The sequence below is a fragment of the Cherax quadricarinatus genome, unplaced genomic scaffold (assembly GCF_038502225.1).
Source record: "Cherax quadricarinatus isolate ZL_2023a unplaced genomic scaffold, ASM3850222v1 Contig1714, whole genome shotgun sequence".
Classification (NCBI taxonomy): domain Eukaryota; kingdom Metazoa; phylum Arthropoda; class Malacostraca; order Decapoda; family Parastacidae; genus Cherax; species Cherax quadricarinatus.
The window spans coordinates 45,001-64,901 of record NW_027196740.1 but is presented as its reverse complement, the minus strand read 5'-3'; the positions used below and the strand labels follow the sequence as shown (position 1 = coordinate 64,901).

The following is a 19,901-nucleotide window of genomic DNA, read 5'->3' as shown; positions in this document are numbered from 1 at the left end:
CTCAGTAATGGGTGCCACCATCACCTCAGTAATGGGTGATACCATCAACTCAGTAATGGGTGATACCATTACATCAGTAATGGATGCCACCATCACCTCAGTAATGGGTGATACCATCACCTCAGTAATGGGTGATACCATCACCTCAGTAATGGATGCCACCATCACCTCAGTAATGGGTGATACCATCACCTCAGTAATGGGTGATACCATCACCTCAGTAATGGGTGATACCATCACCTTAGTAATGGGTGCCACCATCACCTCAGTAATGGGTGATACCATCACCTCAGTAATGGGTGATACCATCACCTCAGTAATGGGTGCCACCATCACCTCAGTAATGGGTGATACCATCACCTCAGTAATGGGTGATACCATCACCTCAGTAATGGGTGATACCATCACCTCAGTAATGGATGCCACCATCACCTCAGTAATGGGTGATACCATCACCTCAGTAATGGATGCCGCCATCGCCTCAGTAATGGGTGATACCATCACCTCAGTAATGGGTGATACTATCACCTCAGTAATAGGTGCCACCATCATACACACACACACACACACACACACACACACACACACACACACACACACACACACACACACACACACACACACACACACACAATCATGATGAAGCCATGGAGCAGGAAGAGTGTCCTAGTAGCGTCCAGTGAAGAGGCGGGGCCAGGAGCTGTGACTCGACCCCTATAGCCACAACTAGGTGAGTACACTCAAGTTAGGGATAAAGAAAACAAGTCCAGAATCCACTTATTTCTTTTATTTTTTTCTGCCCAACGATAAAGAAACGTCGGGTTAATCACTGTATTGTATAACAAGACAATTATGGTGCGTTATGTACAGATGATATACAGAAGTAGACAAATAAAAATTAAACCCCTAGTAAGGATAGTGAGAGAGAGAGAGAGAGAGAGAGAGAGAGAGAGAGAGAGAGAGAGAGAGAGAGAGAGAGAGAGAGAGAAGTGGGATTGTGTGTGTGGGTACATTGGATGTTTTCCTGCTTTGGTTATCACCCCACTGTTTCGCCCACTGCTACCCTCACACCCTGGCAGGAGGATAGGCTGGGTGATAGGGGGATAGTAGGTAAGGATGTGCAGTGGCAATCCGTCTTCGTTATGGCTTCGGTGATGCCGGAACTGAGTCGGGAGAAGGGAGGGGAGGAAGTCTAGCAACCACGGTGTTGCGACAGACTGCGACTTGACAGAGGGCCGTCTACGCTGAAGATGCGACAGGAGAGAAGGCCGTCTACGCTGAAGATGCGACAGGAGAGAGGGCCGTCTAAGATGATGCGACAGTAAAGAGGGCCGTCTATGCTGAAGATGTGACAGGAGAGAGGGCCGTCTACGCTGAAGATGTGACAGGAGAGAGGGTGGTCTACGCTGAAGATGCGACAGGAGAGAGGGCCGTCTATAATGAAGATGCGACAGGAGAGAGGGCCTCTACGCTGAAGATGCGACAGGAGAGAGGGCCGTCTACGCTGAAGATGCACAGGAGAGACTGCTGTCGACGACCAACACTGCAACAGAAAGGGATAGGAAGGGCCCCGTCTACAATGAAATTACGACAGGACTGTCGCTGTTGTCAGTGGCATTGCAACAGACCGTGTCAGGAGAGGTCTTAGGGTACCATCCTTTCCCTATCACAGGAACAAGAGGTCCTCTTCGCGTTCCTCGAGTCCTATTAATCAGCGTGGAGCCACAACGATGCGGAATACGGCGCGTCTCCTGCATGTGGAGGTTGAACCTCCTGGAGGAGGCGGTGGTAAGCCTCCTGGAGGCTGAGTTTGAGCCTCCTGAAGGAGCCCTGGGATCCTTCACAGCTAACACTGACGCCCCACGTCACTGTTCATGAGGTCATAGGGGAGAATGGGAGGTAAGCAGGTTTGATCCAAGGTTAGGGTTGGCTCTAAATCCCTGAATCGAGAGCCCTTTACCTGGGCACCGCCCTGTTAGGGTAATGCATCAGGGCACTGTAGTAAGGGAGCCACAAGGGAGAGGAAAGAGATATGAAGGGAGAGAAAAAGGTATAGAAAAGAAAGAGGAAGAGGAAGAGGAGGAGGAGGAGGAGGAGGAGGAGGAGGAGGAGGAGGAGGAGGAGGAGGAGGAGGAGGAGGAGGAGGAGGAGGAGGAGGAGGAGGAGGCGGAGGAGGAGGAGGAGAAGGAGGAGGTGGGGACCTATATACAAGGAGCAACAAAAAGAAGAATCTGTATGTACAGAGATGGCCGGCACAAGTGAGGTGCACACAGGTATATACATACACACACACACACACATACACACACGCACACACGCATACGCACACACGCCCATGTACACACCCCGGCCGACACTAACTAACACATTGGCCTGATCCGTACGAACGCACCGTCCGAACTTCCGTCCGAACTTCCGTTCCAACTTCTGTCCGAACTTCCGTTCCAACTTCCGTCCGAACTTCCGTTCCAACTTCTGTCCGAACTTCCGTTCGAACTTCCGTTCGCTTATGGCATTTAAGAAACTTTTTGGGGGAGACATTCACTCTCTTAATTTTTTTTCACTGTTTTCTCACATATTTTTCTCATTATGTTTTGTAGTAATATTTATGCGATTATCACATTTTTAAAGATTCTCTTTTTTTATATTATTTTTGAGTTTTTCGTTCCTGCGAGAGGACGAAATTATCACTGGGTACGTTTTGGACCGACGCCTGGACCGCTGGACCAACGTTTGGGATGATGGGCCAACGTTTGGGATGCTGGACCGACGTTTGGGGTGCTGGACCGTCGTTTGGGATGCTGGGCCAACGTTTGGGATGCTGGGCCAACGTTTGGGATGCTGAACCGACGTTTGGGATGCTGGGCCAACGTTCAAGACGCTGGGCCAACGTTTGGGATGCTGGACCGACGTTTGGGATGCTGGACCGACGTTTGGGATGCTGGGCCAACGTTCGAGACGCTGGGCCAACGTTTTAGATGCTGGACCGACGTTCGAGACCCTGGGCCAACGTTTTGGATGCTGGACCGACGTTTGGGATGCTGGGCCAACCTTTGGAATGATAGTCCAACGTGAAGAACGGTGGACCAACGTTTGGAATGCTGGTCCAACCTTTGCACTCTTGGTCCGTCTCCAAGACCATCCGACCAATCTCCTAGACCACTGGACCAGTTCCTGGGTAGTTGGGCCAACTACTGGAAATTCTGGTCCAGCTCTGGACTCCTAGATTGACACATGGATTGTTTGACCGATTCTGGGACAGTTGGTCTAATGTTTGGGCCTTTGACCCAGCTGCTGCTGCTGTAGTGTTGGACCAGTTTTAAGACCGCTGGACTTCGTCCGGTCCGTTGGACCAGATTACAGCTAGGCTGTTGCGTCACACTTGGACCGTTGTAGGACCCGGTGTTCCACCATATCCGGACCGCTGGACCACGGCTGGAATCTTAGATCTATAGCGGACCACTGGAGGAATGCTGGTCCAGGCTTGAACCGATGCAGAGACACCTTTGGACTGCATCTGGAGTGCATTCGAACAGCCGAACCAAGCTCGAATGGGACCACTGGACCACGCCTTGGACCTCCGGTTCACCACCACGGTATGGACCCCTTCTGAATTTGCCTTTGGCCTATTGTAAAAAAAAAAAACACACCTGGACCACTGCAGGCCTACTGGATTACATCTCTGGACCGCTAGAGGACCACCGGACCACGCCTGGGCCAACCCCTCAGGGTCATGAGGTGGATAGGGTCGATTTTCCTATACATCTGAACGTTAAATTTATCGACTGAATTGTATCTTTTCGTTTTAAGGGTTTTAGTGGGTGGTTTTAGGGTTGAGGGCGTGGGCGGCCTGTTGAAGAACACCCCTCGGATGAGGGGTCAAAGGGAAGGGGAAAGGGGGAAGTTTGGTAGCCTCACCCCTTGATATCCTTTAGGCAGATATCCCTTAGCCAGGTGAGAATACCTCGTACGCCCACTTGGAATTACATGTGGGTGAGAGGCATGGGCGCGGGCGGCATCTGGTCGGGGGAGGCGGCGCCGTGGGCGTGGTAGTGGGCGTGGGACATGTAGGCGGCTGCGGCCACGGCCTTCTGCTGTTCGTGGCGCTCTTGGGACCCCGGCAAGTACATAGAGATCATCTGGGACAGGTCCTGTTGACCCGGAGCAGCTGATCCATACTCCCGCTTCATGACACCTGCACGAAGAAACAGATTTATTGAAGCTAAGTCTCCCGGAGACAGATTTATTGAAGCTAACTCTCCAGGAGACAGATTTATTGAAGCTAAGTCTCCCGGAGACAGATTTATTGAAGCAAAGTCTCCCGGAGAAAGATTTATTGAAGCTAACTCTCCTGGAGACAGATTTATTGAAGCTAAGTCTCCAGGAGACAGATTTATTGAAGCTAACTCTCCACGAGACAGATTTATTGAAGCTAACTTTCTAGGAGCCCGATTAATTGAACCTAACTCTCCAGATGAGTGGTGAGGTGGAGCAGGTGAGTGTGTCAGGTGTCATGTGTGGATGTAAGTGTCATCTAGTTTTATTGTCGGGTTTCTCCAGTGAGATGAGTTTGGTACATGACCTGGCAATGGTAAATGCTCCTAATTCCATTCAGTACTCTAAGGAATCTGTATTATCGCTGCTTCCAAACAACGCCTTCTCATTGAGTCGCCTTCGTTTGTGTTGTTATTAGCAGTGTGTGTTTTTCATACATGTGTTCGAGGATACGGGTTTCTAGGCTGCATGTTGGTTCACCAATAAAGTCTATTGCACAATTCGCAAGGGAATCTTGAACGCTTTTGTTTACATGTTTGTCGTAGTCAGCCTGTTTAGTTGTTACAAATGTTATGAGCGCCTTCTCGTCACTTTGAGAGTCCAGGCTGCTGTTGAAGATATAGTGAATCTCTGTTTTTTGTCTCTGTTCTCAGGAAGGTTACTGAGAATTTTCCATGCCTTTTCTACGCAGTCAAAAGCACAGGAGTAATGAATCAGCCACATACACCCTCGACACAGTGTGTAGTGTCACACCAAACTTCATTAAAGTCAAACTTCTCATACTCCAAAACTCCCTCAGATTTAAGGTGTACAGACAACCCACTAATAAGGACAATTTCAACCAACTCTCGTCCTGCCTCTACAAATGTACCAAACTTGGTGTCTTCACCGGCGTCTCCGACAGGGATTGCTGAGTACAAAGTTTCTTGTTGGTAACACAGTTACCAACATATTCACTAGACTTGAGTGTCAGTCTGTCTTAATGTCAGACTCCAGACGTAAATCACGACAAACACACGACAGTCGTAGCGTAACCAACATGTCTTTAAGAACACAACGTCACGGTACCGTGACTGTAACTTTACATAAATAATATGTAATGACATGTCTTGTGGTCAACAGACGAAGATACAACTAATGTGACATCTTACTGTGACAACGTTTCGCTCTGCAGATGTGTCAAGCCTGATACAGCTCCTGGAGAGTGAAAAGTTGCCACGATAAAAGTCACATTAGTTGCATCTGTGTTCATTTACCTGATATTTTATGGGTAATTCTACCATTATTACTGATATCATATCTTTGCAGTACACAAGAAGAGGCGGACACAATGATCATTATCTATGTCAACATTGACACAGAAAAAGAGCTACAAAACTCTGTGTATTAACACAGGATACAGGTGTTTCAACCTGCTACTATAAGCAGAGAGCTGATGACCTACCTACTTGACACAAACAACCCGCATATAGGAAGAAGAGGCTTATAACAACGTTCCGGTCCGGCCTGGACCACTGACTAGTCACACTAACAATGGTCCAAGTCGGATCGAAACGTCGTGGTAAGCTCCTCTCTCCTATGTGCGGGTTGTTTGTGTATTGTTCCGGTCATGATACTGTGACTAACTGCAGCTTAGCTACAACACAGCCCGGGTTCTCAAACTGACGACATACTGGAGTTTACCTGGAGAGAGTTCCGGGGGTCAACACCCCCGTTGCTCGGTCTGTGACCAGGCCTCCTGGTGGATCAGAGCCTGATCAACCAGGCTGTTACTGCTGGCTGCACGCAATCCAGCGTACGAGCCACAACCCGGCTGGTCAGGTACCGACTTTAGGTGCTTGTCCAGTGCCAGCTTGAAGACAGTCAGGGGTCTATTGGCAATCCCCCTTATGTATGCTGAGAGGCAGTTGAACAGTCTTGGGCCTCTGACACTTATTGTATTGTCTGTTAACGTGCTAGTGATACCCCTGCTTTTCATTGGGGGGATGTTGCATCGTCTGCCAAGTCTTTTGCTTTCGTAGTGAGTGATTTTCGTGTGCAAGTTCGGTACTAGTCCCTCTTGGATTTTCCAGGTGTATATAATCATGTATCTCTCCCGCCTGTGTTCCAGGGAATACAGGTTCAGGAACCTCAAGCGCTCCCAGTAATTGAGGTGTTTTATCTCCGTTATGCGCGCCGTGAAAGTTCTCTGTACATTTTCTAGGTCAGCAATTTCACCTGCCTTGAAAGGTGCTGTTAGTGTGCAGCAATACTCCAGCCTAGATAGAACAAGTGACCTGAAGAGTGTCATCATGGGCTTGGCCTCCCTAGTTTTGAAGGTTCTCATTATCCCTAGAAGCAGACTTAACATCTAAGACTAACAGAGGAACTGAACAAACCAGACACCACAAAAAACACTCAGGCAGAAGTGTTGAATAACCTACATGCTTGTGTGTGTGTGTGTGTGTGTGTGTGTGTGTGTGTGTGTGTGTGTGTGTGTGTGTGTGTGTGTGTGTGTGTGTGTGTGTGTGTGTGTGTGTGTGTGTGTGCAGTGTTGTTATTGATCAGTACCACTCGTTTGGTATATATATATATATATATATATATATATATATATATATATATATATATATATATATATATATATATATATATATATATATATATATATATATATATTATTACAAGTTATATCCAAAAATTTAAGATATATCAACATATTTCACAATGTATCAGTCAGAAGAGTAAACAAAGAGTGAGCCAGCTGGATGAGCCAGCTGGATGAGCCAGCTGGGTGAGCCAGCTGTGTGACTTACTCTGATATTCCCCTGCAGAGGTGTGGGTGGCAGAGGGCGGCATGGTGGCCCCTGGCGACGACACCGGCAGGGTAGGTGTCTCAGATTTGATAGGCGTAGGTGAATGTGAAGCTGAGGAGCCTACTGACCCTACCGAGCCTACGGACGCCATGGACGCCATCTGTCGGGAGGAAGAAGAACCAGGCTGTCAAAAACATTTGTGGCGGCGGGGGAAGATTAGTTGGTTGAGCATGTAAACACTGGTGGCAGCGGGGGAAGAGGAATTGGTTGAACATGTAAACACTGGTGGCAGCGGGGGAAGAGGAGTTGGTTGAGCATGTAAACACTGGTGGCAGCGGGGGAGGAGGAGTTGGTTGAGCATGTAAACACTGGTGGCAGCGGGGGAAGAGGAGTTGGTTGAGCATGTAAACACTGGTGGCAGCGGGGGAAGAGGAGTTGGTTGAGCATGTAAACACTGGTGGCAGCGGGGGAAGAGGAGTTGGTTGAGCATGTAAACACTGGTGGCAGCGGGGGAAGAGGAGTTGGTTGAACATGTAAACACTGGTGGCAGCGGGGGAAGAGGAGTTGGTTGACCATGTAAACACTGGTGGCAGTGGGGGAAGAGGAGTTGGTTGAGCATGTAAACACTGGTGGCAGCGGGGGAAGAGGAGTTGGTTGAGTATGTAAACACTGGTGGCAGCGGGGCAAGAGGAGTTGGTTGGATCTGCTTAGGTTTCCACATAATATTATTCATATAAATTCACGAGGAAGCGCTAAACCCGTATGGTAGGGGTCATATAGCCGGGGCATGTAAGGAAGCAAGTCTGAAGACATGGGGGAAGGTAGCTCAGGATCCTTGGATCAAGAGGCGTGTGTGTGTCAGTATATATGTATAAATATATATATATATATATATATATATATATATATATATATATATATATATATATATATATATATATATATATATATATATATATATATATATATATATATATATATTATTTATGTATATATATACATATATACATACTAGATCACGTACACACTTATTTTCACACATATACAAACTTGCTTACGAAAAACATTCACAAGTGTACACGATCATGTCTAAACGACATCCAGAATGTGCACACACACACACACACACACACACACACACACACACACACACACACACACATACACACACACAAACACACACACACACACACACACACACACACACACACACACACACACACACACACACACACACACACACACACACACATACACACACACACACACACACACACACACACACATACACACACACACGCACACACACACAAACACACACAAACACACACACACACAAACACACACACATACCTGGCTCATAGAGTATGGGGAGGGCGCTGAGGCATACATAGCTGGGCTGTAGGATCCATTCATATATGACGGAGTGCTGGAGGTGGGGGAGTACCCCCTAGTCATGTCATACCCTCCATACATCTGCCCAGTCATATATGGGTAGCTCTGACCCCCATAGGCGGCGCTGTCGTAGCTGTATCCTGAAGGAGAAGAAATAAATTAAATTTTAAAAATCTGAAAAAAGACCCCATTTTTTTCAGTGCTGGGAGATTAATATGAAGGAAATTTGTACGAGGGAAGTAGGGAAATGGGGAGGGAAAAAAGGGGGGGGGACGTTTTTGAAAAAAAGGTTGGGGGGTGGTTAGAAGTGAGTAAAAATGTCAAAATGATGGAAATTTTGGAAAAAACTGGTTAATAAAACTGAAAAATTAAAAAAAAAGAAAATTAGAAAAAATGGTAAAATTGAAAAAAAGTAAAATTAGAAAAAAAACCCAGAAAAAAGTAAAAAAAAAAAAGCGATAAAATAAAAGCTGAAAGTGAGAAAATTAAGTGAGAGTCATATTTAAAAACAGGAAAAAAATTAGAAAGAAAGAGGGGGAAAAACGACAATAATTTAGGAAAATTAAGAAACTGAAAAGTACATAAAAAAATGAAAAAAAATTATCAGGAAAATAAAATTGAAAAAATTAAAAAGAAAAGTGAAAATTAAAAATTCGAAAAGAAGAAAAGTAAAATAAATAAATTAATTAAAAATGAAAAAAAATAAGATAAGAATTCATAAAAAAAAAAAATGCAATAAAAAAAAATGATTAAAAATTATTTTTTAACCTCTTTTCTTCTAATTTTTTTTTTCACTTTTATATTTAATTTTTAATAATAAAACGAAGGAAATAAACGAATTTGAAAATCGAGAAAATTAATAAAAAACGAAGAAAATAAGTAATAAATGACATAGAAAACGGAGATAATAAGACATCAAATTAAAGAAAACGTAAAAGATGAATAAAAACAAAATAAAGAAAACGAGAGAAATGGTGAGAAAATAAAGTAAAAAAAAAACAAGTAAAACAACAAAGAAAAACAGTAAGAAGACAAGATAAAAAAACGGGAAAATTAGTAAGAAAAGATCAATAAAAAACAGGAAAATCAAAAGAAAACAGGAAAATCAACGGGAAACAGTGAAATGAAAAAACAGGAAAATAATAAGAAAAATGAAAAAAATCAATAATATAAGAAAATAAACACGAAAACCTATGAGAAAACAAAAGAAATTAGTAATTTGAAATATAAAAAACAATAAGAAAAAGAAAGAAAATAAAGAAAACGGGAAACTAAACTAAAACAAAGGGGTAAAAGCAGCAAGAAAACGGAAAAATCGATAAGAAAACGGGAAAAATGATAAGAAAACGGGAAAAATGATAAGAAAACGGGAAAATCAATAAGAAAACGGGAAAAATAGATAAGAAAACGGGAAAATCCATAAGAAAACGAGAAATATCGATAAGAAAACGGGAAAAATGATAAGAAAACGGGAAAATCAATAAGAAAACAGGAAAATCAATAAGAAAACGGGAAAATCGATAAGAAAACGGGAAAGTCAATAAGAAAACGGGAAAATCAATAAGAAAACGGGAAAATCAATAAGAAAACGGGAAAATCAATAATAAAACGGGAAAATCAATAAGAAAACGGGAAAATCGATAAGAAAACGGGAAAATCAATAAGAAAACGGGAAAATCGATAAGAAAACGGGAAAATCAATAAGAAAACGGGAAAATCAATAAGAAAACGGGAAAATCAATAAGAAAACGGGAAATTCAATAAGAAAACGGGAAATTCAATAAGAAAACGGGAAATTCAATAAGAAAACGGGAAATTCAATAAGAAAACGGGAAATACAAAAAATGCGAAAAAAGGAAGAAAATGAAATAAAAAAATTGATAAAATTTCTCAATGCATTAAAATTAATATTAATTGTATAATAATTTATAATCATTTATAATTATTAATTTTAATTTATAATTGTAACTCAGGAGTGCCGAAAATGAGGAGGGGAGGATAATGGGGAGGGGAGGATAATGAGGAGGGGTGGATAATAGGGAGGGGAGGATAATGGGGAGAGGAGGATAATGGGGAGGGGTGGATAAGGGGTGGGGGGAGGGGAGGATAATGGGGAGGGGTAATGAGATAATGGGGAGGGGTGGAGGGGTAATGGGGAGAGGAGGATGGTAATGGGGAGGGGTGGATAATGGGGAGGGGAGGATAATGGGGAGAGGGTGGATAATGGGGCAGGATAATGGGGAGGGGAGGATAATGGGGAGGGGTGGATAATGGGGAGGATAATGGGGAGGGGAGGATAATGGGGAGGATAATGGGGAGGCGAGGATAATGGAGATAAGACAATGGGAAGGGGAGGATAATGGATAGGGAAGGATAATGGGATGGGGAGGGTAATGGGGAAAGGGAGGGTGAGGGGAGGATAATAGGGAGGGGAGGATGAGAGGAGAGGATAATGAGGAGGGGAGGATAATGAGGAGGGGGATATGGGGAGGGGAGGATAATGGGAGAAGGAGGGAGGGAGGATAATGAGGGGAGGGGATAATGGGATGGGAGGATGAGAAGAAAATTGGGAGGGGAGGCAAATGGGGAGGGGGAGGAGGAGGGGGAAACTCCAACACCTTGGATCAAGATTCTTTCATCACCATGTATGAAATACAAGGAAAAACGAATGAAAATGAAGGAAAAAAGAATGAAAATGAAGGAAAAAAGAATGAAAATGAAGGAAAAAGAATGAAAATGAAGGAAAAAAGAATGAAAATGAAGGAAAAAGAATGAAAATGAAGGAAAAAAGAATGAAAATGAAGGAAAAAGAATGAAAATGAAGGAAAAAAGAATGAAAACGAAGGAAAAAGAATGAAAATGAAGGAAAAAGAATGAAAATGAAGGAAAAAGAATGAAAATGAAGGAAAAAAGAATGAAAACGAAGGAAAAAGAATGAAAATGAAGGAAAAAGAATGAAAATGAAGGAAAAAGAATGAAAATGAAGGAAAAAAGAATGAAAATGAAGGAAAAAGAATGAAAATGAAGGAAAAAAATGAAAATTAAGGAAAAAGAATGAAAATGAAGGAAAAAAGAATGAAAATGAAGGAAAAAGAATGAAAATGAAGGAAAAAGAATGAAAATGAAGGAAAAAGAATGAAAATGAAGGAAAAAAGAATGAAAATGAAGGAAAAAGAATGAAAATGAAGGAAAAAGAATGAAAATGAAGGAAAAAAGAATGAAAACGAAGGAAAAAGAATGAAAATGAAGGAAAAAGAATGAAAATGAAGGAAAAAGAATGAAAATGAAGGAAAAAAGAATGAAAATGAAGGAAAAAGAATGAAAATGAAGGAAAAAAATGAAAATTAAGGAAAAAGAATGAAAATGAAGGAAAAAGAATGAAAATGAAGAAAAAAAGAATGAAAATGAAGGAAAAAGAATGAAAATGATGGAAAAAGAATGAAAATGATGGAAAAATAATGAAAATGAAGGAAAAAGAATGAAAATGAAGGAAAAAAGAATGAAAACGAAGGAAAAAGAATGAAAATGAAGGAAAATGAAGGAAAAATAATAAAAATGAAGGAAAAAGAATGAAAATGAAGGAAAAAGAATGAAAATGAAGAAAAAGAATGAAAATGAAGGAAAAAGAATGAAAATGAAGGAAAAAAGAATGAAAATGAAGGAAAAAGAATGAAAATGAATGAAAAAAATGAAAATTAAGGAAAAATAATGAAAATGAAGAAAAAGAATGAAAATGAAGGAAAAAGAATGAAAATGAATGAAAAAATGAATGAAAATGAATGAAATACAGTGAAAAACAGTGAAATATATTGAAAAATTAATGAAACGTCGAGGAAATGAATGAAGCAGAATGAAAAAAATGAATGAAATAAAATGAGAAATTAAATAATGAAAATGAGTCAATAAATAAAGAATAAATAAAGGAATAGATGAATAAAATAATAAATGAATAAAGAGAAAAATAATATATTAATTATTTTTTCTCTTGGTTCAATTATTTTATTCATTTTTTTTCTCCTTTATTCTTTTATTGATTTATTCCTTTATTGATTTATTCCTTTATTGATTTATTCCTTTATTGATTTATTCCTTTATTGATTTATTCCTTTAATGACCTATTGCTTTATTGATTTATTCATCTATGTTTTAATTTTGTTGTCTAAATAAAGTCAATAAAGTCAGTAAATAAAGTCAATAAATAAAATCAATAAATAAAGTCAATAAATGAAGTCAATAAATAAAGTTAATAAATAAAGTCAATAAATAAAGACAATAAATAAAGTCAATAAAGACAATAAATAAAGTCAATAAAGTCAGTAAATAAAGTCAATAAATAAAGTCAATAAAGTCAATAAATAAAGTCAATAAATAAAGTCAATAAAGTCAATAAATAAAGTCAATAAAGTCAATAAATAAAGTCAATAAATAAAGTCAATAAAGTCAATAAATAAAGTCAGTAAATAAAGTCAATAAATAAAGTCAATAAATAAAGTAAATAAAGTCTATAAATAAAGTCAATGAATAAAGTCAATGAAGTCAATAAATAAAGTCAATAAATAAAGTCAATAAAGTCAGTAAATAAAGTCAATAAATAAAGTCAATAAATAAAGTCAATAAATAAAGTCAGTAAATAAAGTCTATAAATAAAGTCAATGAATAAAGTCAATGAAGTCAATAAATAAAGTCAATAAATAAAGACAGTAAATGAAGTCAATAAATAAAGTCAGTAAATAAAGTCAATAAATAAAGTCAATAAATAAAGTAAATAAAGTCAATAAATAAAGTCAATGAATAAAGTCAATGAAGTCAATAAATAAAGTCAATAAATAAAGACAGTAAATGAAGTCAATAAATAAAGTCAATAAATAAAGACAGTAAATGAAGTCAATAAATAAAGTCAGTAAATAAAGTCAATAAATAAAGTCAATAAATAAAGTAAATAAAGTCAATAAATAAAGTCAATGAATAAAGTCAATGAAGTCAATAAATAAAGTCAATAAATAAAGACAGTAAATGAAGTCAATAAATAAAGTCAGTAAATAAAGTCAGTAAATAAAGTCAGTAAATAAAGTCAGTAAATAAAGTCAGTAAATAAAGTCAGTAAATAAAGTCTAGCAGTAAATCTTAAAGTCAATAATTTCACTCAATAAAGAAATAACAAGAAAAAACAACAACAAGAGCAACAAATAAAGTCACTCACATGATCGTGTCACCACAAAAACGTACACAAAAAGCAGAGAAAAATGCACACACAAAAAAAGCACACACAAGAAAACGCACACACAAGAAACGCACACGCAAAACATAACCAAAAACGCACACGTCAAAAAATGCACGTACATAGGCGTACACACAAAAAAACGTACAGACAATAAACACACACACGATGAATGCACCCACGAACAAATAAAACACACACATACACACACACACACACACACACACACACACACACACACACACACACACACACACACAAACACAAAAACAAAAACACACACAAAAAACAAATCATCAAATCCTCCTAATTACCTTTAAAGTAATCACAGTGAAAATTATTTCTTGGAGTGTAATAGTAACAAGTTTGACCAGAACTTGAGTTCTTGTACTCTGCTAAGTTGGTCATGGAGCTATATAAGTAACCTTCTCTCTTCGAGCCTAGAATAGTAGGATAGAGAGGTTAGGATCAGGTTAGTGGGGTGTTAGAGGTGGGAACAGAGATCAACAAGTGGTGTTAGATAGAGTTTTGAGGTTGGGTTAGGCTTGGAGGGTTAGCTAGTTGGGTTGGGTTTGTTGGTTAGTGGTTTGTTAAGCTGGAAATTGTGGTTAGACTGGCTTAGGGTTGGGTTGGTTTGATTGGTTAGTTGGGTTGGGCTGATTGGTCAGAAGCTTGGAAGACTGGGTAAATGAGTAGTTAGAAACTGTGCTTCGATTGGCTATTTGAATAAAGTGATTAGAAGCTTGGGAGGCTAGTTAGATGAATATTTAGAAATTGGAGTTAGATTGGCTAGTCGAGTAGTTAGAGAGATTAGTAGTTTTGTTTACGGTTATGTCTGGTTAGGGTTGTGCTTAGTTATAGTTAGAATTAGATTTAGTTAGGGTTAGGTTTAGTTAGGGTTAGGCTTAGTTAGGGTTAGATTTACTTAGGGTTAGGTTTAGTTAGTTAGGTTTAGTTAGTTAGGTTTAGTTAGAGTTAGGTTTAGTAAGGGATAGGTTTTTAGTTAGAGTTAGGTTTAGTTATAGTTAGATTTAGTTAGGGTTTGTTTAGTTAGGGGTAGGTTTAGTTAGGGTTAGGTTTATTTAGGGTCAGGTTTAGTTAGGGTTAGGTTTAGTTAGGGTTTAGCTAGGTTTAAGTTTAATTAGGGTTAAGTTTAGTTAGGGTTAAGTTTAGTTAGGGTCAGGTTTAGTTAGTTAGGTTTAGTTAGGTTAAGATTAGTTAGGGTTAGGTTTAGTTAAAACTGAGCATGGCCTGGTAGTATGATAGTTGAAGGATGGTTTAAATAGTTAGTGGATGGTTTTGTTAGTAAGACTGGCTAGGTTAGATTTTTAGCAGCGTGGTTAGCGCCGGTGTCAGTATGGAGGTTAGATTATTAGTAGGATGGTTAGAAGTCGAGTTGGATTCTTAGTAGCGTTGTTAGAAGTGGAGTTAAACTTGTTAGTAGAGTGGTTATAATTTGTGAAAGCTTGTTAGTAGATTGGTTAAATTTGGATTAGAGTGTTAGTAAGGTAATTAACAATTAGATTAGATTGTTAAGTGATTAGAAGCTAGACTGTATTATTAAGATTGTTAGAAGTTAACAGAGTTGTTGGAAGTTAGTAGAGTTGTTAGAAGTTAGTAGGGCTGTTAGAAGTTAGTAGGGTTATTAGAAGTTAGTAGAGTTGTTAGAAGTTAGTAGAGTTTTTAGAAATTAGTAGAGTTGTTAGAAGTTACTAGGATTGTTAGAAGTTAGTAGACTTGTTATACATCGGGTTTGATTGTTAGTAGGGTTCTTAGAAGTTAATTTAGAGAGTTAGTAGGATTATTAGAAGTTAGGTTAGATTGTTAGTAGGCTTGTTAGACGTTGGGTTAGACTGTTAGTAGGGTTGCTAAAAATTGGGTTAGAGATAGTAGGGTTGTTAGAAGTTAGTTTAGAGTGTTAGTAGGGTTGTTAGAAGTTAGGTTAGATTATTAGTAAAGTTGCTAGAAGTTAGGTTAGATTGCTAGTAGGGTTGTTAGATGTTGGGTTACATTGTTAGTTATGTTGTTAGAAGTCAGTTTATATTACTAGGGGGCTGTTAGAAGTTGAGCTAGTGTTAGTGGGTTGTTAGGAGTTTGGCTACAGTCTTGGTGGAGGATATTAGAAGTTGAATTACATTGTTAGTAGGGTTGTTAGAAGTTAAGTTAGAATCTTAGTGGGGTTGTTATTGGGGTTCTTATAAGTTAGGTTAGTTTTAGTGGGGTAGTTAGAAGTTAGGTTAGTGTTAGTGGGGTTGTTAGAAGTTAGGTTAGTGTTATTAGTGTTAGAAGTTAGATTAGTGTTAGTGAGTTGTTAGAAGTTAGGTTAGAGTTAGTGTTGTTAGAAGTTAGGTTAATGTTAGTGGGTTGTTAGAAGTTAGATAAGTGTTAGTGGTGCTGTTAGAAGTTAGGTTAGTATTAGGGGGTTATTAGAAGTTAGGTTAGTGTTAGCGGGGTTGTTAGAAGTTAGGTTATATTGTTAGTAGGGTTGTTAGAGGCTAGATTAGTGTTAGTAGAGTTAGATTAGTATTAGTGGGGTTGTTAGCGGCTAGAGTTAGTGGCGTTAGAAATTAGATTAGTGCTAATGGATTGGTTAGAAGTTAGGTTACATAGTAGGGTTGTTAGAGGCTAATTTAGATTGTCTTCACGGGTTATAAACGGAGTTAGGTTGTTAGCACGATGGTTAGAGCATAGATCAGAAGGTAAGTTTTGGATAGACACCAGGGTAGTTAGATTTTGAGTTAGATTGTTAGATGAGTGCTTAGAATTCGAGTAGGATTGGTTGTTAGCAAAAAATGTTAGAAATATAGTTAGCTAGTTTGTTAGTTGGGAGGTTAGAAAAGGGGTTTCATTATTGTTAGTTGATTAATTAGAGATTAGTTAAACTGTTGTTAGAGATGAGCTTAATGATTAACTAGTTAGTTAGACTTTTGGATTTGTTAGTAAGTTAGCTAACAAAGTCATGACATACATGGTGAGTACCTACTTAGTTAGAGGGAGGATTTAATAGTTTGTTAGTACAGTGGTTAGATCTGAGGGTTGATTGGTAGTTAGAATTGTAGTTAGCTAGATGTAGGGTTGATTGGGTAATTCGAATTATAGTTAGGTTAGGTTGATTGTGAAGTTAGAACCAGGACAGGATAATTGTTAGTTCAATCTGAGATAGGACTAAAAGCTCGCTTAGACCAGAGGCTAGAAATAGAATAGAAAAGTTAGCTAATTGGGTATCTAGAGCTGGTAATTGGGTGGCTATGCCATCACCCATCAAGGTATTAGCTAGGATTAGTTAGGATTAGCTAGGATTAGGGTGTCACATAGCTTGCTTAGGCTACATCCTCGGATAGGTGATTAGGCTCGTAAGACGGATGATTAGGCTTGTAAGACCCGCGTCGTTATTAGGTAGGTGATTAGCCCAATCTTATGGATGATATTGGACTAAGGATTAGGTGGATAGGTGGATGAGGACCTGAAGATCTGGATAGATCAGCGTATGGATAGATAGATTATATATATATATATATATATATATATATATATATATATATATATATATATATATATATATATATATATATATATATATATTGAGAGAGGGAGAGCGAAATTTTGTGAATTTACAGCGATTTTTGTATTCGAATAAGTCACAATTCCGTCAACCCACAATTCCGACAACCAACAATTCCGTCAACTCACAATTCCGCCAACCAAATTTCCGTCAACCAACAATTCCGCCACCCCACAATTCCGTCAACCCACAATTCCGACAACCCACAATTCCGTCAACCCACAATTCCGACAACCCACAATTCCGTCAACCCACAATTCCGACAACCAACAATTCCGACAACCAACAATTCCGTAAACCCACAATTCCGACAACCCACAATTCCGACAACTCACAATTCCGTCAACCCACAATTCCGACAACCCACAATTCCGTCAACCCACAATTCCGACAACCAACAATTCTGCCAACCCACAATTCCGTCAACCAACAATTCCGACAACCCATAATTCCGACAACCAACAATTCCGACAACCAACAACTCCGTCAACCCACAATTCCATGAACCCACAATTCCGACAACCCACAATTCCGTCAACCCACAATTCCGACAACTCACAATTCAGACAACCCACAATTCCGACAACCCACAATTCCGTCTACCAACAATTCTGTCAACCCATAACTCCGACAACCCACAATTCCGTCAACCCGCAATTCCGATAACCCATAATTCTACCCGCAATTCAGACAACACACAGCTCCGACAACCCATAATTCCGAATACCAACAATTTCGACAACCAACAATTCCGTCAACCCACAATTCCGACAACCCACAATTCAGACAACCCACAATTCCGTCAACTAACAATTCCGCCAACCCACAATTCCGACAACCCACAATTCCGTCAAGCAACAATTCCGACAACCAACAATTCCGTCAACCCACAATTCCGACAATCAACAATTCCGTCAACCCAACAATTTCGACAACCATCATTTCCGACAACCCAACAATTCCGCGAAAACCGCAATTTCAACAAGCGTAACTACCCTGACACCGACCCACCACAACATCCGCCCAACCCACCACAAGACATATATATATATATATATATATATATATATATATATGTGTGTGTATATATATATATATATATATATATATATGTGTGTGTGTGTGTGTGTGTGTGTGTGTGTGTGTGTGTGTGTATTTTTGGAGTGGATGGCACATTTCTACAATAAATGTATGAAAGAAGGGAAGGTACCTAGGGATTGGCAGACAGCTTGCATAGTTTCTCTATTTAAGGGTGAAAGAAGGATGATGGGGCATAAAAGACAGTGTAAGAATTATAAGGGGGAAAATAAGCCTGTTGAATACACCAGGTACAGTGTATGGCGGAGTTATCATTGAAGAAACAAGGGTAAGAGAGAGAGAGAGAGAGAGAGAGAGCCAGATAAACAAGATAAACAAAGAAGATATAGAAAGGATAGAGGATGTGTGGAGAAAGTGTTTACAGAGTAGTATACTTAACAATTCTCAAACAGGCGAACTTTGAACAAGCGCTATCTCTCAATCCACAGCAGGATTCGAACCTGCGTACTCTATGTACTTTGATGCGGAGTGTGTAGGTTCGAATCCTGCTGTGGACTGAGACAATGTTAACAGTGAACCATATAAAAGCATGGAACTTTGCCTTGCACTCATGGGTTGAGAACTGACATATGATAGGGTAGATAGGGGAGCAATGTGGCAGATGTTGCAAGTGTATGAAATAAGTGGTGGGTTACTGAAAACAGTGAACAGCTGTTCAAGAGGATAGTGAGGCTCAGGATAGTGAATATAGGAGAGAGAGAGATCATTTCCCAGTAAAAGTAAGCCTTAGACAGGGATGTGTTTTGTCACCATGGTTGTTTTAACATATTTATAGATGGTATTTTGAGAGAAGTGATGCTGGGATGCTGGAGAGACAGAGAGAAAGAGAGAGAGAGAGAGAGAGAGAGAGAGAGAGAGAGAGAGAGAGAGAGAGAGAGAGAGAGAGAGAGAGAGAGAGAGAGAGAGAGAGAGAGAGAGAGAGACCCCCTCTCTCCCTCTCTCAATTACTCTCTGGTTACACTGAGTTAACAAGGTCAGTTAGGGGATGTATCAACATTGCACAAATGGGATTACTTGTTGCACAAATTTACGGTCTGTGGTGGAGGTAAGAAACTGTTGGGGTTGGTAACTGACACGTCTCACTTAGAGAGACCGTGGTTGAGAGATTGTTCTTTTTGAACATGAGATAAAGGGCTTTGAACACTAGCTATGTTGAACAGGAATCGAACAGTTCCGAAGAGTTGAAAACTTTATGAACAGGAGAAGAACACTTCTGAAACGGGAAATTAGCAGTTCTAAACAGGAGATGTACAGTTTTGAACATGAAATGAACAGTTCTAAGCAGGAGATGAACAGTTCTGAATAGGAGATGAACAGTTTTGAACAGGAGATAAACAGTTTGGAACGGGAAATGAACAGTTATAAACAGGATATGAACAATTCTGAACTGGAAAAAGAACAGTTCTGAACAAATGAACAGCAGACGAACAGACATGAACAAATGTGAACAAATTTGAACAAACGCGAGAGGGGAAGAATCTGTGAAGAACACAACCCCACCGCGTCAAGTGCTCTTGATACGAGGAAGGGGAGTTACTCTTCCCCCTCCTCCCCTCTT

At 39.8% G+C, this 19,901-nt stretch overlaps 1 protein-coding gene across 2 annotated transcripts in view; it reads right to left on the bottom strand.

Annotated features, from left to right (window-relative positions):
• Positions 1-777: 777 nt before the first annotated feature.
• LOC128698088 (transcription factor Sox-3) overlaps positions 778-19,901 on the bottom strand; it is a 58,012-nt gene continuing 38,888 nt past the window's right edge. Inside the window, exons 2-5 of one of the 2 annotated variants that reach the window (XM_053790192.2) lie at positions 13,998-14,123; positions 8,424-8,605; positions 7,071-7,230; positions 778-4,195 (exon numbers count right to left, since the gene is read on the bottom strand). In XM_053790192.2, the coding sequence (XP_053646167.1) occupies positions 3,984-4,195; positions 7,071-7,230; positions 8,424-8,605; positions 13,998-14,123 (680 nt within the window). In that variant the 3' untranslated portion in view covers positions 778-3,983. The remainder of the gene's footprint in view (positions 4,196-7,070; positions 7,231-8,423; positions 8,606-13,997; positions 14,124-19,901) is intronic. The other variant, XM_070081111.1, reaches the window with a different exon arrangement.